At 38.4% G+C, this 22,856-nt stretch overlaps 1 protein-coding gene across 3 annotated transcripts in view; it reads left to right on the top strand.

The window, feature by feature from the left end:
• The window catches only part of CLIP4 (CAP-Gly domain containing linker protein family member 4), a 63,871-nt gene that overhangs the window by 35,592 nt on the left and 5,423 nt on the right, over positions 1-22,856 (top strand). For 2 of the 3 annotated variants that reach the window (XM_052647974.1, XM_052647973.1), the window contains exons 10-15: positions 807-896; positions 1,914-2,112; positions 2,203-2,324; positions 5,457-5,591; positions 8,929-9,052; positions 13,597-13,661. In XM_052647974.1, coding sequence (XP_052503934.1) covers positions 807-896; positions 1,914-2,112; positions 2,203-2,324; positions 5,457-5,591; positions 8,929-9,052; positions 13,597-13,661 — 735 coding nt within the window. The remainder of the gene's footprint in view (positions 1-806; positions 897-1,913; positions 2,113-2,202; positions 2,325-5,456; positions 5,592-8,928; positions 9,053-13,596; positions 13,662-22,856) is intronic. The other variant, XM_052647975.1, reaches the window with a different exon arrangement.

Below are 22,856 nucleotides of genomic sequence, written 5' to 3'. Positions count from 1 at the left end.
AGTGACAAGCTCAGTTCTCCACCCAAAATTCTTTGTGAGCAAGTAGAATTGGAATGGATTCTAGATGGAATTCAAAACTGGATGTCATTCATTAGGTTTCTTATTTAAATGGTTTGGTTCTGTAGAGTTAAAAGAGAAGTCTTAATAAAGTAGATTATTATTTACGAGCTTATTCTTTTTTAAACTGCATTTTTTATTTTTTATTTTTGGTGGGAGTTGAGTGTAGTGAGAGGTAGTCATTTTCAGAATACCAGTGACAGAGAGTACAGGGTTTCTTAATATCTGACTTCCACTTAAATGAAAAGCTTCTATAATGATTTGCAAAATTTTTTTTTTACCACAAATCCACTATCTGAATAGGCAGTCTGCCCCAGTGAATTTGCCTGCACACACCAGTGAAATCATGAGTTGTGTGCAGATGTTAATAAGTATGCAGCTGTCACAGGCATGTTAAGTTTGTTTTACTTGCAAGCACTAAGGCGTGTACTAAGTATCAGATGGTTAGATAGCTGTATTTTAAATGCTTTATATTGTATAGAATTCCTAAGTGGATTTTAAAATAAGTTTAAAAGATAGTTTAGTGATATTTGGGGAAATTGATCGGGGTTTTCAGATGGGCTAGGAATACATTCTTTCCTTTCCCCTTAATGAAATACTGGCCCCTGATGTCTGTGAATTTATTATCCAGTGTGTTCTCAGAAGTAGAGATTTCAGTGAGGATTGTCTGTACTTTGAAAAGTGAATCCGTATTTATGTTTAACATTAAAATTCTTTCTTGCTGAATGTGTTTTGTTTCTGTGTTCTAGGATTAATGACATCAAAAAAAGATAGTGCTTTAGAATCAACACTGTCATTGGCTCCTGGTGAAGAGTTGAAAACTGGAGCAGAGAAAGATGGTAATATAGTTTATAACTTCTGTTCTTAAAATTTAATGTACTGATGAAACTTTAAAACAATATAGTGATATAGCTTATATGAGGCTAAATTTTAAAGTTTGTAAGGGAAGACTCAGTATAGTAAAAATTTATACTTGAAAATCCCCTAAACATCTCATAATAAAGTGCACACACATACACATAAATATTTTTTGTATAAATTCCTGTGTTGTGATTCTTACATACATGTAGTGAATTATAGGACTAGATGCAGAGAATAAAGTGAAATTCCATAGTGTAGATGGCTTGATAGAATTATTTAAAGTTACCTTTACAATTTATACTTGAAAGTTGTTGAGAGTAGATGTTAAGCATTGTCACCACTCACACACACACAAAATGAACTATGTGAGGTGATGGATGTGAAAGTGTTATCTTGATCTTGTTAATCATTCCACTATATCTTTTAATCATAATATTGTACACTTTATATACAATTATATTTATCAATTATTTCTCAATAAACTTGAAATAGATAAAAAATTAAGTTGTCTTTAGCTGTCAAAACACTGGGTGAATAGAGCATGAATAGAAAATTCAAAAGTATTCCTGCTTGCCTTCAGGTTAACTCAGAACATTTTAAATTAAGCTTTTGTTACCGTAAAAATAGATTAGTTGTGTTTTTTATATAAATAAGTTGTGATTCTACTAACTCATCTCAAGTGAGAGGTGAGAGACAGTGGTGATTAGAATAGGTAATTGGTCTAAATTGATTACATGACAACGCTTTTCTGTATAAGATTGTCATCATATGGTGTGGATCCTTTGGATCCTTAAAATTGCTTGTGCTCTAAAATCTTGTGTGTATGAACTACAGTGTATTTTGATGAAATCAGGCATTTAACTCAACGCTAAGATAATCCACAATGGAAGAAGCTGAATGGAGAGTTTCAGAGGATTTACCTGGCAAAGCATCTAATTGGTTCACTGCTTGTTTGCCACCCTTTGATGTATTCCTTTCCTTTACCATTGTTTTAGTTCCCCTGATTGGATCCATCAGCAGCTCCTCCTCTATATCTTCTTTGGAGCACAAACAGAGCCTCTCCAAGAAACTGAATGCACGTGGCAATAACAAGAAGACAATGAGCAAAAGCCCTTCTCTCTCTTCTAGAGCCAGTGCTGGTATCTATGGCTTTTTCAACCAGGCTTTCTTGGTGTTTTTTATCTTGGTTTGTTTGTAAGTAGATTTGCTCTTTTTAAATGTGTAGAAGGAACCCTTTACTTCACTCAGACTGAACTACTTGCCCCTTTCCTGTCCTTCTTCCAGCCCTCGCACCTCTCCTCTCTGTCAGCACACTATGGATCTCTCTGCCTTTCTCCTCACGCTCCTGCCATTTTCCCTTGTCTGGATTTCTTCTCTTCCTTGTGTATCTAAGGACTCCAGCCTCTGTAAGGTTCCTATTAGGACTTTATGACAGATCCTCAGATACTTGGAAACTGTATGATCTCTTCTCCTTCTTTATGTATCTCTTTTATAATCTAAACCTAATATTAATAATTAACAGGTCAATATGCATTATTTATTAATTCATATCCATTAAAGGCATTTTGCATATCTTATTTCACTTAATTCTCTAAATGAATGAAATATCATGACCACCGTCACTTTATGAATGAGGAACCTGAGGCTTAGGGAGGTCAGGTATTGGTGCATGACGGCAGTTTCTAAGTGCACACCTGGGCTGCACCCACAGGTCTGTCTGATGCTTCTCTGCTATTGTTAAACTCTGCCTCTGTCTCAAGTACCTTCAGCTTTTCCTTGTGCTGTAGGGTCCTTAGGACCCTCCCGGCTAGCTGGCAGAGAGCTGAAGCTCTGCCTTTTAGTACAAGTCCAGCCTGAGGCTGCTCATGCAATTTTGGTGACCACACTGTATCATTGACTCAAATAGAGCCGGAAGCTAAGTTTCTTCAGTTTATGGCTCAACGTAGGACTTTACATTTATTTTCATTTAATTTAATGGTAGAATTTTTATCCCTCTGAGTTTTGTTTTTTACATCTTGCATGTAGCTTTTCATACACTTTAGAGTTATCTTCTTATTTAAAAAAGCATGCTTTCTCTATTTTCAGTCAAGTCATTGTTTAAAACTGTGTAGGAGAGGTTGACAATGATAACCTGTTTAGCTCGCTGTGAAGCCTGCATGATCCCATTCAATCCACATTTCTTCAGTTATGTGTAAGGATATAGAAAACACTTTTTCTTGTTGGAATCAACACATGAATACTGAATTTATTGCAGTTCACTTATTTGCCTATGGGCTTCCCGGTAGTTCAACTGGTAAAGAATCTGCCTGCAGTGCGGGAGACCTGGGTTTGATCCCTGGGTTGGGAAGATCCCCTGGAGGAGGGAAAGGCCATCCACACCAGTATTCTGGTGAGGAGAATTCCATTTACTGTATGGAATTGGGGTCACAAAGAGTCGAACAAGACTGAGTGACTTTCACTTTCTTTCACTTTATATGCCTACATAGAAAGGAAATCAGGTCATTTTAACATAACTTGTTTTTAAAAAAAGTCTCATTTAATAAGTCTAATTTAATAAGTGATTAGTAATTACTAGATCCTTTTTCTAATACTTTTTAATACTTGTGCTGAATCAGTATTTTATCGTGAAAAATCTTTAGGATAGGATTTTCTTAAAGATATTTTATTGTATGGGGGGAAAAAACAAAAAAAATCCTTGATAGTAACATTGAGGTAATAAATGTAAAAGTTCTCCAAAAGTGGAAAACCGGGAAATTTTGCTTGAATATCTATTTTCTGAATAGATTCCCCTTCCCCTGAAACCAGTTTCTCTTTAATGCTGTGAGGAACAGAGGTGAGACAATGCAGTGATGTAGCAATCCTGTCTTCATTTTAACTACATTTTAAGGCCTTCTTCATTGAAATTTAGGCTTTTGACAATGACTTGATTTTAAAATTTATGTATGGGTATGGAATTGTCTTTTTAACCCTTTATATAAAGTAGTTGTAGTGTGCCTTCTTATTTAACATTTTTTTCTTTTTATAAATTTGAGGGGTTTGTAAGTTTAAATAATAGAGATGAAGAGAGTTATCAGTTAGAGTAAGAAAGAGGTCCTTTTAAAAAGGGAGGCAGAGAGAATAGGTCACATGTGAGAGAAAGTCCATATTCCAAACCCAAAAATATTTCCTTAAATTTTTTTCTAGATTGAGTGATTTGCATTTGGGGAGGCGTGGACTGCAGAGAGTGGACATTATTAGAGGTTAAGGACAAAATATTAAAGAGAAAGAGGAGCAGAAAGAAGGGGCTGGGGGATGGGGAGGGTGGGCAGGAAGTCTGTGAGCTCAGCCGGCTGTGTCCCACGTTGAACTCATTGTCTTGATCCATTGTCTGTGGACAGAAGCCTGAGGGTTTCTGGCCACAGGTCTGGGTTTCAAGTCAGGTATGCCATCTACTCCTGGGAACACCGTGTCTTCATTAATTCCCGAGTTTGTGTCTTGCCTGTGATTGTAATTCTCATGATAGGCGCTTTGTAAACTGTGAAGCGCTTAGGGAATGTTAGATATTTTGGCAGCCTAGGACTTCCTAGTGCACAGTTGATCTAAACCTTCCTTCTCCCTGAGTTTGTGTTCTTCAGTTGTTGCCACGTTTTTAGTTTCTCCCTGTTCACAGCCTGACTTGCCCCGTATCCAGTACCCTCATGGAGGGTTCCCTAGCCCTTCTCAGATGACAGCCATTCCAGTCTATTTTTTGGACTGATGGGAGAAGCCTCAGACGTCCACCTGTCCTCTGCTATAACTGAGCAGCTTTCTAGATAGGGTTGCTCTAGAACGTCTGATGTTCAGTAGTGGGCACTTCAGGGTTTAGGTTTGAATCAAGGTCTGAGGGGAGGTTGATGTGTGCTTTTGTTTCTAATAAGGAAATCAGTTTGGGGGTAATTGGAACCTTATAACAGTTCCACCTTTAAATTACATTTGTGTATGTATCATTTACACCAAGTCCCACTGAACTATTATGATTCTCTATTCTATTTCCTAGAATAGAGATTGGTGGACTGCAGCCCATGGGCCAAATCCAGCCTACCACCTGCTTTTGTAAATAAAGTTTTCCTGGAACACACTGTGCTCATTTTGTCTCTGTCTGCTTTTGAGCTACAACAGCAAAGTTGAACAGCTGTGACAGAGTAGCATGGCTTGCAAAGCCTGAAGTATTTACTACATAGCCCTTTACAGAAAGGGTGTGCTGACCTCTGTTCTTGTAGAGAGTGCCCCCAGGAGGTCAGGATGAAGTTGATGCTTCACCAGGTGTCATGTGTAAGTTCCCAGAGCAATGATTGTCTCAGGAAACCCTTCAAATTTCATTTGAGTAGCTTTCCTTCACCTGTGAGAAACACAACTGTAGATACTGTGTGTAAGGAAGAAAGCAGCATATATTGACACCTCCAACTAACTAGACTGGTTAGAATACATAGTAATTTTTTGCCTAATGTGGTTTCTGAGTTTCCCTTTGTTTTTTCTCTCTCTTCCTGTCCCACCCCTTTCCCCAACCAATCCCCACGCAGGTTTGAATTCCTCAGCAGCATCTGTAGCAAATAGTGGGCGCTGCGAAGGAGACCTCCGAATTGGAGACAGGGTGTTGGTGGCAGGCCAGAGAATTGGTGCCATTAAGTTCTTTGGGACAACAAGCTTTGCTCCAGGTAATTCACCTGTATAGTCTTTGCTCAACTTGAATTCTTTAGAACACAAAAGATTTACGAATTTACATGTAAATAAAACATAGAATTCTTGATTAATAGTTCTTATGGATGGTTGCTCTGGCACAGAAAATACAAAATGTTGATTCAGATGCAGACTGTTTTCACTAAGGTTGATTATTTCTTATGAATTTTTCTTGCCAATTGTGTTTTAAATTGTCTAAAGTTAAAATCAGTTGTTACTCTCCAGTTTCACTCTCCCTGATTGCCAAGTGTGCTAAATAACAGAGAAAACATTTTAGGATTAGATTTGTGCTAAGCACAGTCTTTGAAATGAGTGGATAATGAGTTCATTGCATATAGCTTTTAACAGAATGGCTTAGAGAGAAAAGCAAACAAAGAGATTCAAAGGGAGATGAAAAAGGTTTTGCACACCCTGGGACCTTAAAGATGCATGTTTGTGTATTTATATATTCATTCCAATCTAAACTTAATACTGTGTTTCCAAAAGTGAAGATAATCTTTCTTTTGCATTTTTGGTGATTGTAATTTCAAATAGAAGCCAGTTGAATAAAACATTTGTATTTTTAAATAGCAGTATGCTGTGTTGACACATGGTGGCATTGCAGGATTTTTTAGGAAAAGGTTACTGAGAACATTGATTTTTTTTTAAAAAAAGTTTGTAGCCTTCTGTCAGGAACTCTGAAAGATCTGAGATTTTACCCTATTTGCAAGATAGATGGCCGCGGTTCCATCGATGGTAGCAGAAGGTGGTAGACTCCTGGGTCAGAGACAGAGAACCTCAGTGCTCTCATCAGTAGTGGTGGCTAGAGTGGCAACATTCTCTTCTGTTGGTTTTCTGGGCCCCAGGTCCCAGAGAGTAAGACAGGGAGGAGGGCCAGGCGACCCCTGTACACCCAGGAGTTTGTGCTACAGGAGAGGAGCCCCAAGCTTAAGCAATCTGAACCTTTATAGAGACAGTAAGTATACCTGTCCTCTTGCCAGGGGAGGCTGTCTCCATCTCCCAAAGCTGTCTTCTCTAGAAACATCTGTGGGCACATGGTCAGCACCTCTCTCCATAAGACATGGACAGAGAATGGTCTCCTAGCACATTCTCGTTTCATTAGTACAATTTATAATTGCAGTCCAGTTACTAATTGACTGGGGATGGGCTGTATGTTTTATAATTCATGTCCCTCGAAATAGTAGTAGTAACTGAGGTAGTAACTGAGATTAGTTAGAATGTTCTTAATATGGTTCTCAGATAAAAACTTAGGAATCACAAAGGTAGTTTATTTTTCCACAGTCACCATGTCTTCCCAGTTTCCTTTCTCTGGTTTTATTAAACAAGGCTTGAGTGGTTTGATTCATTTGGATACAATTGTTTTTAGATTGACTTTTAAGTTTTGAACTCCTAGTAAAGAGCATTTAGGGCTTCCCAGGTGGTGCAATGGTAAATAATCCATCTGCCAATGCAGGAGATGCAAAAGACAGGGGTTAGATCCCTGGGTCAGGAAGATTCCCTGGAGTAGGAAATGGTAACCCACTCCATTATTCTGGCCTGGAAAATACCATGGGTGGAGCCGGCGGGCTACAGTTTTCCATGGGGTTGCAAAAAGGTGGACTTGACTGAGTGTCTGAGCACACACAGAACACTTAGAAATTTGAAAAGTAATAATCAGATGTTGGACATGAGTGTGAGCAAACTCCGGGAGATACTGGAGGACAGAGAAGCCTGGTGTGCTGCAGTCCATGAGGTGGCAAAGAACTGGACACGACTTAGCGACTGTCCAACAAAGAAACAGTATAAAAATTGGAGATTTTTTGTTAAAGTCCTTCTGCCCTGTCAGAAAGTAGTAGGATATATTTCTTGTGGTCTATAGAACTTTCTCTCTTTGAAAGAAAGGTGCTGGTTACGTGGGGCGATGTCCACCCCTCACCACTGCCAGACAGTGTGTAAGTCGCTCTAGTTAACACTTGCTGTAATACCTTCCTGCTGTGTGCTCTACGTTTTCAAGAGGTATGTAGCAGTGGTATGGTGTATTAAAATGGGAAGATGTACAAATTATATAGGAAAGCATCAAAGACAGGAGGATATAAAACTTGGAAAATTGTAGCTGTGGCACTCAGAAATAACAATGGCAGCCAGAATAACCTGGTTTAGTGACATTCAGAAATGCAATGCCCGGCATTAGTATGGCCAAGCAGTAGGTCTGTATACATCTCTCTGTACCTGTGCAGAGTAGGTTGTTTCAGTAAAAAAGACTATCACATGCTTTATACTAGTCTTTCCAACTCAAACTCCAATATCGGCAATCAACTCAAGTGTCATCATTTTGAATATAAGAGGAAAAAGAAGTTAAGGACTTCTGGATTGTCATTTTAGAGGTTATATAATTGACTCTCTGCATTATTAATCTGAAGGAAACAATATTCTGTATTTTGTCACTTGTAGCAAATTTCTCAATGTCCGTATCTTTATTTGATACTGATTCTGAGAGACCAAATACAATCACTATTGTATTCTCCTTTTAAATAAGAAATGAATGGACTGTCGGGTACGTTTAATCTGGAGGTACCTTCTTCCAGAGCCATTACTCTAGGAGTCTGTGTCCATTTATTTAATATTTGCCACACTAAAAGCAACCTCACTGTTTTAATTTTACGCTCTCTGGAAAAGGAAATCCCATTACTCTCCTCAGAGTGCCCTTTTAAATACTTGAAAGCCTTTTAGAAAATTCTCCTATTAGCTAACCTAAATCTTTTAGGTTAAAAATGATTTTTTTTTTTTCATCTTGGGCAGGGAAAAAAGGAAAGAAAAAGAAGCGTCACCATGAAGTCTAGCCATTTTCCGTATTATTTTTGTCCCTCTTTAATTATTTAAGAACTGTTTGTGGTATTCTCATGTTGGGAGAGTAAAATGAAAAGACTGCATGTTCATTTTATGACTTATGCATCTCAATATTATGCTACATGGTTCCCATCTCACACAGACTGTATTACCAAGTTAAGGGCAGTTTCTTATTATAGCTTTCAGATATATTTTGGTCAAACACTACTTGCATAATAGCTAATCCTTGCCTACTTTGTGTTTGTGTATTTTGTCTTCCTTAATGTACAACTCTGCAATTATGCTTGTGAAATGTTTTTCTGGTTCATTTCTGAAACTTTCAAATTTGTTTTATAATTTTATTGTTTGAAGGCTTAATGATCACAATGATCTTCCATCACTTTGGTCATGTGTGAAAATGTTAAACCATCTAGAATGTGGGTTTGCATAATAACATAACAGTTCTGGATAAAGTACAGATGCTTTTAAAATCCAGTATTCTTGTTCTAGGATATTGGTACGGGATAGAGCTTGAGAAACCCCATGGCAAGAATGATGGTTCTGTTGGAGGTGTGCAGTATTTTAGTTGTTCCCCAAGATATGGAATATTTGCTCCCCCATCCAGGGTTCAAAGGTGAGAAAAAAATGAAATTTACATTATTAACAAGAACTTTTTGTAATGCGCAGTGAGTTAGAGTCACTAATTCTGTATGAAAGATGTGCACTAACCACAGACCGTGTCTTCTTTCAAGGGGTTAACTAACCACCTTCTTCAGAGGGTAGGCTCATGGTAAGCTAAATTTGCTTTGCTGAGGATTTGCAATTTTAAAAACCTCCTTTATTCCTCATTTGCAAACCCTGTGAGTATGTGTAGGCTATTAGGAGTGGTGTTTGCTGCTCAGAACAGTGAGAGGAGCAAGCTTAATCTGTCATGCAAACAAAAGTGAAAATGCTCTCTGATTGCTTCAGTCACATCCTAACTACATTAAATTTCCTGCCAGCAGGCACCCCATTCATTCTCCTACAAACCTAATGGAAGCAAAATGGCTTTTTCCTCTCATTTCTTTAGTTTTCAAAAATAGATAGGCAGTACATCTTTGGGGGGAAGTGAAGCTTCAAGTATTTATATATAATATACCTCCTCGGTGTTTCTTCTGAAGATAGAACACTTTTGCTCCAGCTCACTCTGGGTTTTAAAAAATAAGTTGAGCAGAAACAAGTCCTTATGAAATTCCAGGTACACTGTGTGAAATGACTTAATGTGCTGAAAGCAGTTGGCCTGTTATCTTTAAATAGGCAGTAACACGTATGGTACCATCACATTCATGAGAATAGACCTGCCATCTCAAACTGGGAGTCCTGTCTCATCCCCTTCCAACTGGACTGTGTGACTGCCTCCTGGCAAATTTAACCGTTTTCATATCCATTTTCTTTCTCTCTTTTTTTTAAATTGAATTTTACATATAATTTTTGTATTCTTTTCCTTCTTCTATGATATACTTGATATAATCCTTTTCTTGTTATTTATGATTTTATAACATTTAACTTGTAAAGCTTTGCAGTTACAAGTTAACTGCAAAGAACTTGACGAAGTACCTTCAATTAAATGTTTTGTTTGATTCTAATAAGTATTTAGTTAGGTAAAGTAGAAAAGAATAACTGCCAATGGTCCCTGACTTACAATGGTTCAGCTTACGATTTTTAGACTTTACGATGGTGCGAAAGTGGTAAGAATTCAGCAGGAACTGTACTTCTGGTTTTGAATTTTGATCTTTCCCCAGGGTAGCCATACGCAGTATGATGCAGTCTCATGAGGCTGGGCAGGGCAGCAGCTGCAGCTCCCAATCAGCCCCGTGATCATGAGGGTGAACAACCCAGGCACCTCCGACCCTTCTGTACCCACACAACCATTCTGTTTCTCACGTTAAATACAGTATTCAATAACTTAAATGAGACATTCAACGCTTGATTGTAAAGTAGGCTTGGTGTTAGATGGTTTTGCCAAGCTGTAGACTCATGACAGTGTTCTGAGCATGTTTAAGGTTGACAAGGCTAGGCGATGATGTCCAGCCGGTTAGGTGTATCAAATGCATTTTCAACTCAAGATGGGTTCGTCGGGACATAACCCCATTGTAAGTTGAGGAGGATCTCTACAAATATTTACTGAGTATTTAATGAGTGGTGGGCTCTGTACCATGTACTTCATCAATTTCCCCCAGACCTGTGAGATATAAGGTATTACGATTATCCCTATTTTACAGGTAAAGAAAAGTTTCACCAGATACAGTAACTGCTAAAGTCATGTAGCTGGTGTAGGGGACGAAAAACTTGTCCCATACCATCTTACATTCACTAACTGGAGGCGACGGAGTCTGTGAATTAAACTGACAACAGATAAACAGAAGAAAAGGCATAGCATTTATTAAATGTTAATTTTACCCGGAAAGTGTTGAATGCCCAAAGGAATGGTGACAGTGGAGAATTTATAGACCATCTTAATGGGGGAAGGGAAAGCGGGAGAAAGGCCGCTTGTGGGAGAGCAGATGATGTTAGGGAAGATCAGTGGGCCTTTAGGAAAGTGGATGGGGATGTGATAGTCTGTGACAGTGTCTGTCTGGGTGTGGTGTTAACTCCTCATCTCCTCTCCTGTGATGCAAGTCAATCTTCCATGCTTGATGAAATTCTGGGGAGGAGATTTATGACAATGGAGTTCTTCTGTGGGAAGATCTGTTTTAGGCAGATAACGGGAGTTCAGAGAAAGCCTCTTTTTGTAACTGTTTATTCTCAAATGTCTTTAGCTCAAAATAATCCCTTGTGCTAGAGCAGCCTGTTTGGGGTAAGGTATTTTGATCTCCCACACTAGTTAATGGTGGAGCTGGACTCAGCCCAGGTTTGTTACTTTGCTTTTTCCTAAGCCCTTGCTTTTAGATAGTTTGCAGGGGGGCTTTTGGTAGTTATCTTATAAATAAAGAAAAAGAGGCAGTAACTGATGGCACTTAGATGTGCTGGCACTATTTTAAGTGCTTTATATGTATTATTTACTCTTCTGTAGCGATCCTGTGTGTCAGGTACCATAACTATCCCTATTTCACAAGCAGGAAAATAAGGCACAGAGAGATTAAGTGAGGTGCACAATTGTGCCCAGGGCCCAAGTGAAGATTTGAGCCCAGAGAGTTTAGTGTAAGAATCTGTGCTCTTAACCATTATCCTGTTATAATTAAAAGAGGCTCAATGACTTTCTTTAGGACCTATATCTTATAAGTGATTGATTTGGGAATGAAATCCATACTGAGTCACCAGTCAGTCTTCTGGGTTCTCATATTACTTTGAACAAATCTTCATTAACACATTGCTACAGTCTCTTAAAAGTTTGATTTGTTTAGCATATTGTACACACAGTAAATATTGATCAGCTTTCATTCCGTGTCTTTCATGCTATAACAGCTTTCTTCTCTGTTATAGTGTGAAGCCGCTTTCTCCAAGTTTTATCTTCTTTTTCTTGCTTTGTTTATAGAACACACATTTTTTGCCTTCTCTCTTTTTTTTCGGTATCTATTTGGTCTTCTTTAAGGTGATTCATTTAAAAGCAGCCCCCTCGTCTTAGACGAAGCACGGCTCTCTCTAAATGAACTGCTGTCTCCAACCAGCTGTCTTCCTGTCATCTTCTGATTGTCTCATTCATCATCATCAAATACTATTAAGTGTCTTTTAGCACTTTGTGCTGTGCTCGGCATTCTATAAGCAAATAAAACAGACATGATGCCTGATTTTGAGGAGTTTCTAATTTAAACCAGCTTGGGAGCTCTTTAACGATCACACTGATCTTCATGAAGGGACTCCTGAGAACAGTTGTTAACTGTGTGATAGTGACCAATCACAACCTCACCTTGCATCACTCTCCTCCCCAGATTGTTGCTGGCCTTTTTTTTTGTTTGTTTCTTTTTAAAAAACACATTTCCATTAAAAAAAAAACGTGCCCCTGTCCCGGAATCTTTGCACAGATTACTTCCTTTGCTTGGATGGCTTTCTACTATTACCCAACTATCATCTAGCTAATTCCTTTTCTTCTATCAACATATATAAAAGCCAGTATTTCTTTAGAGAAATTCTGAGACTCAGTGACTAGATCTAATCTCTCTCTCTCTCTTTTTTTTTGCTCAAGTGGTTTTTATCAGCATAGTATTAATTTTCTTATTCGTAGTTCATACCATTAGGCACTTCTTACTAATGAACTGATCACTTTTAGAATTAAGTTTTCGACTCTCCATCACAACTAAATTCAAGTACCTCTCTGCTTCATCAAGTCATATTCTCTGCGTTCATTAGTTTCTCATTGATTGCTCTGTGTTATGTGTCATGTGAAGATGATGCACGTGGATTGCAAGATGAAGTTACAATTAATGCAAGAGTTGCAGGATTTCTTTATGGTAACAAAGTGTGCTGGAACAAGTGATGGACAGAATGAAGACTTTTCTGGTTTAGGTCAGTAAACAGTTGAAAGAAAATGAGATAGGATTGGCTTTTTAAAAATAAGGAATGATTTGAATATCAAGAAAATAGACCTGTAAAGACTATGTCCTTTATGATTGTGCTTAGAGTCAAGTATAACATAAAAGATGTTGATTTTATAAGAAAAATCACATATATACACAGACTCAGCTGACGTCTTTTTTCAATATAAAAATGTAATGTTTTTATAATTATAACCTAACATTTGTTATATTTAACGTAAAATAAATTTTCACCATTTTTAGTTCCATCTTTGAAAATAAAGCTCCCAAAAAGCAAAGTTGGGTCCCTATTTGAAATGAATTCACTTGAAGCTGACTTTTTCTGTACTTGCTATCCTTATATAACAAGGACCTCTTCTGTCTGATTAGTGCCTATCTCTGGTGCTAAATTGAAATTCACTTCTGGCTTATTAACAAATACTCAGTAAATGCTTGTTCAGTGAGTAAAACAAGAAATGACCATTGAATACATGTATTTGTATGACTGAGTTCCTTCTCTGCCCACCTGAGGCTATCATAGCAGTCAGTTGACTATACCCCAATACAAATCAAAAAGTTAAAAAAAGAGCGATATAGCCATTGTTGTGAAACCCTCAGTTAAGCGCCAGTCTTAAATATGAAGACCAGCTGCTTCTACTTAGATTTGTATTCTTTCTTTTATTCACAGAGTAACAGATTCCCTGGATACTCTTTCAGAAATTTCTTCAAATAAACAGAATCATTCTTATCCTGGTAAGATTATGATTTTGTGTTCCTAATAATTATTTCTTTCCTTTTCCTTTATTGAACTTTTTTTTATTGTAAAGTGTATGTGTATATAGAAGAATGTATGAAAATATATTTGTATAGCTATGTAATCATAAAGTGATATCTATTATCCACCCCATGGCCAAAGATGATTAACTGTATATCCTGAGTATTTCCCAGTCTCACCTGCCTCCCTTTTTCATATACCCTGTCTCCAGGTATCTTGCGTTGTATGTGTTGTGTAGAGGTGATGGTAGTTTAATTGCTAAGTCATGTCTGACTGTTTGTGATCCCATCGACTATAGCCTGCTGGCCTCCTCTGTTCATGGGATTCTCCAGGCAAGAATCCTGGAGTGTGTTGCCATTCTCTTCTCCAGGGGATCTTTCTGACCCAGGGATCGAACCCAGGTCTCCCACATTGCAGGCAGATTCTTTACCATCTGAGCCATCTGGGAAGTCATGCTATGTAATGTTCCATTAAAATATATTGTGCTTGCTAAGTTGCTTTAGTCGTGTCTGACTCATTGTGACCCTATGGACTGTAGCCCACCAGACTCCTCTGTCCATGGGGCAAGAATACTGGAGTGGGTTGCCATGCCTTCCTCCAGGGGATTGTCCCAACCCAGGGATCGAACCCACGTCTCTTATGTCTCCTGCATTGGCAGGCAGGTTCTTTACCACTAGCACCATCTGAGAAGCCCTAAAATGCATTATCCATTCTATATTTGAGTTATATCCTGTTTTTGACTATTCAGAACCTATGCCATTGTCCACATTTACAAAAGTTCCTCTAGGATTGCCAGGCATGGGATATCCATATCCTCAGCCTTCCTAGTGTCTCAGACTGTCCACATAGGAATGAATGAGAGTCTCTGTCACTCCTCACCTCAGCAAGAGTAGTCCCTTTTGATTTAGAAGTCTTTGCCCATCTGAAGGATGTATCTGGCATCTCCTCGTGGTTTCAATTTGCGGTTTTCAGATTACAAATGAAGTTAAGCCCGCTTCCATGTTTATGGACCCCGTACATTGCCTTTTTTATGACATACCTGTTCAGGTCTTCTGCTCATTATTTTTTGGGAGGGGTTGGTTTGTTTTTATCTTATTAATTTGTGGGTTTCTTTATATATTTTGGGTGCTAATATTTGGTCAGTTTTGTTTGTTGCAAGAATCTTTCCCCTTTTTTTGACTTGTCTTTTGTCCCCTTTCCTTCCCCTTTTTGATGTCTTTTGATGAGCAGAAGCTTTTAAGTTTTAAGTAGTCAAAATAGCAAACTTATGTTTTTCCTTATTTTGTGACTTGGCTTTTCATTGTCTTAACAGTGTCTGTCATAGAGCAGAAGTTTTTAATTCTAATGAAGTCCAGGTTATCAGTTTTTTTCTTTCATGATTTGTGCTTTTGGTTTTGTATTGAAAATGTCTTCACCAAACCCAAGGTTACCCTAATTTTCTCCTGTGTTATTTTCTAGAAGTTTTATAGTTTTGTGTCTTACATTTATATCTATGATTCATTGAGTTAATTTTTGTGAAAGGTATAAGTCTATGTCTAGATTTTTTTTTTTTTTTGATGCAAATGTTGGTTGGTCCAGCATCTTTGTTGAAAAGACTGTCTTTTCTCTGTTGAATTGCCTTTGCTCTTTTGTCAAAGAGCAGTTGACTGTGTTTTGTGTGAGTCTATTTCTGGGCCCTTTATTCTGTTCTGTTGATCTATTTGTCTTTTTCTTTGCTAATACCACATTGTCTTAATTACTATAGCTTTATAGAAATTCTTCAGTTGTAGTAATAGACTTTGATCATCTTCCTCAATTTAGTGTTGGTTATTCTGGGCTTTTTGCCTTTCTATGTTAACATTGCAACTGGTTTATTGATGGCTACAAAATAATTTGCTGGTATTTTCATTGGGATTGCATTGAATGTATAGATGAAATTGTGAAGAACTGATGGCTTAACAGTATTGAATTTTCCTACCCATTGATATATTTAGATCTTTGATTTCTTTCATCAGTTTTATAGTTTTCCTAATATAGATCTTATGTGCATTTTATTTATACCAACATGGTTCTTCCATTTTGGTGTTAATGTCAGTGGTATTGCTTTATAGTAATTCTCTTTACCTTGTATCAGCCTTCTTGTGGTTAAGTTTTTGTCTAAAAACTTTTTTTCTAGCCATTGCCTAATCTTTCTATATCCTCATGTTTTTGGAATATCTTCTAAATAGAATATAACTGGGTTTTACTTAAAAAAATGACAATCTTTGTCTCTTAATCTGAGAGTTTTGCCTATTTGCATTCATTGTATAACTAATATATTTGGATTTATTTATGTTATTTATTTTTTTCTAGTATTTCAACTTTTTTGTACTTAAATGTTTTTCTCTCTTGACTTCATCTGTTTATATTCCTACTCTCTATTTTTCTCATTTTGTTTTCTACTTGTATAAAAGTTATGCTCTATAAATATGCTTCATAGTAATTACTGTAGGTACTTTGACATACATACTTAACAAAGCCTAAAGTCAATTATTATGTTTACTCTTTTCCACATAATAGAAAATCCTTATAAATTGAGTTTTCTGTTTCTACTTTATTTTCCTCAAAAATTTCACATTATTATAATAGTTTTTATATAATTGCTATTTATTTAATTTGCTTATACATATTTACCAATATCTTCAGTCATAAATCCTCTGAATTTCCTCTTGAAATCCTTTTGTTTTTAACTCATTTGTATTCTTAAAAATTTCTATTGGTAGCAAATGCTCTCAGTTTTTAACTGTCTTTCCTAATGATAGTTTTACCAGGTAAAAGTAAAAGTTGATGGAATTTTTAGTTTGAAAGCTGTTTTCTCCCTGGACATTGACATTATCATTCTTCTGTCTCTGTCTTCTGAGAGTGTTTTGAGGAGTCAGCTATGAGTCTGTCTAATCTGTACCATTGTAGGTGGTTTCAGTTCAGTTCATTTCAGTTGCTCAGTCGTGTCCAACTCTTTGTGACCCCATGGACTGCAGCACGCCAGACTTCCCTGTCCATCACCAACTCCTGGAGCTTGCTCAAACTCATGTCCACTGAGTCGGTGATACCATCAAACCCTCTCATCCTCTGTTGTCCTCTTCTCCTCCTGCCTTCAATCTTTCCCAGCATCAGGGTCTTTTCCACTGAGTCAGGTTTTCACATCAGGTGGCCAAAGTATTGGAGCTTCAGCTTCAGCATCAGTCCTTCCAATGAATAAATATTCAGCACCAATTTCCTTTAGAATGGACTGGTTGGATCTCTTTGCAGTCCAAGGGACTCTCAAGAGTCTTTTCCAGCACCACAGTTCAGAAGCATTAATTCTTCGGCGCTCAGCTTTCTGAGTCCAACTCTCACATCCGTCCATACATGACTACTGGAAAAACCATAGCTTTGACTATACTGACCTTTGTTGGCAAAGTAATGTCTCTTCTTTTCAATATGCTGTCAGAGTTGATCATAGCTTTTCTTCCAAGGAGCAGCATCTTTTAATTTCATGGCTGCAGTCACCATCTGCAGTGACTTTGGAGCCCAAGAAAATAAAGTCTGTCTCTGTTTCTGTTGTTTCCCCATCTGTTTGCCATGAAGTGATGGTAGATGTTTTATCTTCGCTTTTTGCCTGCTTTTTAAGATCCTTTCTGTTTGCTCTATTTTGTACAGTTTTACTCTCATTGTGTCTAGGTGGAGACTTCCCTTTGTTTATTCTGTTTGGCATCTTGGGTCCCCCTGGATCTGGGAATTAGTATCTTTGATTTACTCTGTAAAATTCTTCTTCATATCCTGAAAATATTTCTTTCTTCATGCTGTTTATTATCTCCTTCTGAAACTCTGATGAGTAGGATAGTCCAGTTTTTCACTTTCCCATGCCTAGTTTATATTTCTCAGAACATTCTCTTTCTTGACTACGTTCTAGATATTTTCAGAGTTACCTTTCTGTTTCTTTCTTCAGCTATGTTTATTCTACTGCCTAATTCAGCCACAAAGGCTTTTAATTATACATTTTTCATTTGTTTTCTTTTTGTAAGTCTGTGTGGTTGTTATTTATTGTCACTTATTCTTTTTCTATATTTTCAAGATTTTTTTCTTTTATGTTATTAAGCATTTTAAATATTATTACTTTTTATGTTTAATATTTCAATATCCGAAATCTTTATGAGTTTGATTCTGCCATCTATTTCTGTTGAGCCTAACTTGTGGCACTTTCTTTCCTTGTGTGCTTTGTAATTTATTGTGAAATACTTATTTTACCTACTTAGAATTTAATATATGGAAATTCTCTGAAGCCTGAGTTGATGCCTCTCAAGAAGATTATACAGGCATATCTTGTTTTATGGTGCTTTGCTTTTTTTGTGCTTCTCAGATATTATATATATATGTATATATATATATTTTACAAATAGAAGGTTTGTGGTAACCTGCCTTGAGCAAGTCTCTCAGCATCATTTTCCCAACAGCATTGTGCTTACTTTATGCCTCTGGGTTGCATTTTAACCCAGAGACAGGGGTTAAATTTGAAATTTTAAACTCTTTTTTAACATCAATTTTTTAAAGTTTCATTTTTGGCCATGCTGGTCCGTGCTGCTGCACAGGCATATCTCTGGCTGTGGCAGGCGGCGGCTTCCCATTGTGGTGGCTTCTCCTGGTGTAGAGCTCAGGCCTAGGGTGCGTGGGCTTCAGCAGTTGCAGCACATAGGCTCCCAGGTTCTAGAGCACAGGCTCAAGAGCTATGGTACATGGGTTTAGTTGCTACGTAACACGTGGCAACTTCCCTGACCAGGTATTGAACCCATGTTTCCTGCATTGGCAGGCTGATTCCTTACCAGCGAGCCACCAGGGAAGCCCCAGACTTTTTTGCTATTATGACATATTTTGTGGTGGATCTGCCATCAGTAATCTTTGACGTTACTGTTGTAATTGTTTTGAGGCATGGTGAACCTCGTTCATATAAAATGGCAAACCTGATCAATAAATCAACAAAGGTCCGTCTAGTCAAAGCTATGGTTTTCCCAGTAGTCATGTATGGATGTGAGAGTTGTACTATAAAGAAAGGTCAGTGCCAAAGAATTGATGCTTTTGAACTGTCGTGTTGGAGAAGACTCTTGAGAGTCCCTTGGACTGCAAGGAGATCCAACCAGTCCATCCTAAAGGAAATCAGTCCTGAATGTTCATTGAAAGGACAGATGCTGAAGCTGATACTCCAGTACTTTGGCCACCTGATGCGAAGACCTGACTTAGTGGAAAAGACCCTGATTCTGGGAAAGATTGAAGGTGGGAGGAGAAGGGGACGACAGAGGATGAGATGGTTGGATGGCATCATCGACTCAATGGATATGAGTTTGAGTAAACTCCGAGAGTTGGTGATGGACGGGGAAGTCTGGCGTGCTGCAGTCAATGGGGTCACAAAGAGTCGGATACAACTGAAACGACCGAACTGAACTGAATCGATACATGTTGTTGTTCTGACTTGCTCCACAACTGGCTGTTACTCCATCTCGTTCCCCCTTGTTGGGCCTCCCCGTCCCCTGAAAACCAACAGTATTGAAAGTAGGACAATTAAGAACCCTACAATGGCCTCTGAGTGTTCAAGGAAAGGAAAAGTCTCACGTCTCCCACTTTAAATCAAAAGTTGGAAATGATTACAGTTAGTGGGGAAGGCACGTCAAAAGCAGAGATAGGTCAAAAGCTGGCCTTTTGTACCAACAGTTAGCCATGTTGTGACTGCAGAGGAAAAGTTCTTGAAGGAAACTAAAGTGAGCACACAGATGGTAAGAAACAACCTTATTGCTGATGCAGAGAAAGGTTTAATGGTCTGGAGAGAAGATCAAAGCAGCCACAACATTCTCTGAAGCCAAAACCTAATCCAGAGCAAGGCCCTAAACTCTCTTCAATTCTGTGAAGGCCGCGAGAGGTGAGGAAGCTGCAGAAGAAAAGATCTGAAGTCAGAAGAGGTTTATTTATGAGGTCTAAGGGAAGAAGCCATTTCCATAAGATCAAAGCACAAAGTGAAGCAGCACGTGCTGATGTAGAAGCTGAAGCAAGTTATCCAGAAGATCTGGCTAGCTCATTAATGAAAGTGGCTCCACTAAACAGTGGGTTTTCAATGTAGACATGGGTACATGTGTGTGCTCAGTCCTGTCCAACTCTTTGCAACCCCATGGACTGTAGCTCACCAGGCTGCTCTGTCCATGGGATTTTTCCAGGGAAGAATACTGGAGTGGATTGCCATTTCCTCCTCCAGGGGACCTTTCCAACCCAGGGATTGAACCCATGTCTCCTACCTTGGCAGGTGGATTCTTTACCACTGAGCCACCTGGGAATCCCTCAGTGTAGATGATACAGTCTTGTATTGGAGAAGATGTCGTCTAGGACTTTCACAGCTAGAGAGGAGAAGTCAATATGAGGCTTCAAAGAAGGGGTAGCCTTTTAAAAAAATGATTGATTTGACTGCATCAGGTCTTAATTGTGACATGTGGGCTCTTTAGTTGTGGTATGAAAACTCTTAGCTGTGGCATGTGGGATCTAGTTCCCGGACCAGGGATCAAACCAGGGCCCCCTGCATTGGAAGCTCAAAGTCTTAGCCACTGGGCCGTCAGGGAAGTCTAGGCTGACTTCCCTGTTAGTGGCTAATGCAGTGGGTAACTTTGTTGAAGTCAGTGCCCATTTAGCATTCTGAAAATCTTAGGGTGCTTAAGAATTATGTTAAATCTACTCTGCCTGTGCTCTATAAATGGCACAATAAAGCCTGGAGGACAGCACATCTATTTATAACATGGCTTACTGAATATTTTAAGCTCACTGTTGAGGCCTACTGCTCAGAAAAAAAGATTCCTTTCAAAATATTACTGCTCATTGACAAAGCACTTGGTCACCCAAGAGCTCATGATGGACATGTACAATAAAATTAATGTTGTTTTCATGCCTGCTAACACAAATCCTGTGAGTCAAGGAGTTATTTTGTTACTTCCAACTCTTAGTATTTAATAAATTCTTTTCATAAAGCTATGGCTACCAGAGATAGTGATTCTTCTCTTAGATCTGGGCAAAGTTCATTGAAAACCTTCTGGAAAGGATTCACCACTTTAGGTGCCATTAAAAATATTCATGATTCATGGGAGGAGGTTCAAATATCAACATTAATGGAAATTTGGCAGAAGTTGATTGCAGTCCTCATGAATGACTTTGAGGGGTTCACAACTTCAGTGGAAGAAGTAACTGGAGATGTGGTAGAAATAGCAAGAGAGCTAGAAATGGAGCCTGAAGATGTGACTGAATTGCTGCAGTTGCTAAGAGTCAGATACGACTGAGCGACCTCACTTTCACTTTTCACTTCCATGCATTGGAGAAGGAAATGGCACCCACTCCAGTGTTCTTGCCTGGAGAATCCCATGGATGGAGGAGCCTGGTAGGTTGCAGTTCATGAGGTCGCTAAGAGTCGGACACGACTGAGTGACTTCACTTTCACTTTTCACTTTCATGCATTGGAGAAGGAAATGGCAACCCACTCCAGTGTTCTTGCCTGGAGAATCCCAGGGACAGGGGAGCCTGGTGGGCTGCCATCTATGGGGTCGCACAGAGTCAGACACGACTGAAGTGACTTAGCAGCAGCAGCATAATAAAACTGGAATAGATGAGATATTGCTTCTTGTGGATGAACAGAGAAAGTGGCTTGTGGAGGGGGAATCTACTCCTGGTGAAGATGCTGTGAAGATTGTTGAAATGACGATAAAGGATTTCAAACAGTACATAAACTCAGTTGATACAGCAGCAGCAGGGTTTGAGTGGATTGACTCCAATTTTGAAAGAAGTTCTACTGTGGGTAAAATGCTATCAAGCAGGCATGCCACACAGAGAAATCGTTTGTGAAGGAGTCAATTGATGTGGCAAGCTTCGCTGTTGCCTTATTTTAAGAAATTGCTGCAGCCACCCCAATTTTTAGCAACCTTCACCCTAATCAGTCAACAGGCATCAACATCGAGGCAAGACCTTCCACCAACAAAAAGATTGTGACTCACTGAAGGCTCAGATGATGGATAGCACTATTTAGCAATAAGGTATTTTTACATTAAGGTACATGCTTTTTTTTTTTTAAGACATAATGCTATCACACACTTAATAGACTACAGTGTAGTGTAAACTTTTATATATGCTGGGAAACCAAAAAGTCTGTGACTCACTTTGTTGAGAGATTTGCTTTATTGTGGTGGTCTGGAACCGACCCTGCAGTATCTCTGAGGTGCGCCTGTATTTACTTCTGCCAGTTGCCTACAAGGCACTGCCAACTTTATTTACATTCTCTGCAGTGTTGTTGCCTGTATATTACACAGATAAAATGAACTTGCCTTCTGCCTGGTGGGGTTGACACAGGCTGCTTTCCTTTGTGTTCATCTGAGTAGTGCTTCATTATGTTTCTCGTTTAACTTTACACTGAGGATGAGCTGCTTAGGACCCTCACTTTTGTCAGAACCCCATCTTGGCAGGCCCCAGGTTCTCCAGAGGGCAGTCTAGTCCTGGGGTACAGGGTGGTGGAGTGTTTGGTGGGAACCTCTCATGGTTTCTCTTTTGGTTTTTGGCCTTTTTGGAACTGTGCCACTTGTATGAGCTCAACAGTATTTTTCTTTTTTCTTTTTTTTAAAGATTATTGTTGTTTTAAATTATACTTGCTTCATTCAAGAGATTCATTCAGCACATCTGGTGTGCTGTAACTGCCAGAATTGGAAATCCCGTTCTTTTTTAAACACATCCTTTAAAAAATTTACCTTTTGTGAAGTCTTCTTGTTCTTTTTTTTTTTTTTTTAAAGAACTCTGTCATTTGGGGATGCCAAAAACCAGAAGCTCTGAAATTGATTGTTCACAATATACTTAGTAATAGTGTTCTTAAAACTATTTTTATCCTATTTTTTAATGTGATTTATCAAGATTATAATATTTGAGAGTAAAAAGATTCAACTCTATCAGTGTATAATCTGATTTTGTTTGGTATTCAGGAAAGTTTATAATAAAAGCTTCCGAAAGTAACGTCATGATCTTGACTTATTCATGTAGTGCATGGTTTGATAAGAAAGGTAAAATAGCAGTTGTCAAGAAATCTGCACTCATGTTACACTCCACATACACTTACTTTCTTTTCTGCCTGTTTTCAGAGAGCCATTTAGTAAAACAGGAGTCTATAGAAGAAA

Source organism: Budorcas taxicolor, chromosome 11, assembly GCF_023091745.1.
Source record: "Budorcas taxicolor isolate Tak-1 chromosome 11, Takin1.1, whole genome shotgun sequence".
NCBI lineage: Eukaryota > Metazoa > Chordata > Mammalia > Artiodactyla > Bovidae > Budorcas > Budorcas taxicolor.
The sequence above is the reverse complement of the archived record's forward strand: the minus strand, read 5'-3'. Positions and strand labels throughout refer to the sequence as shown.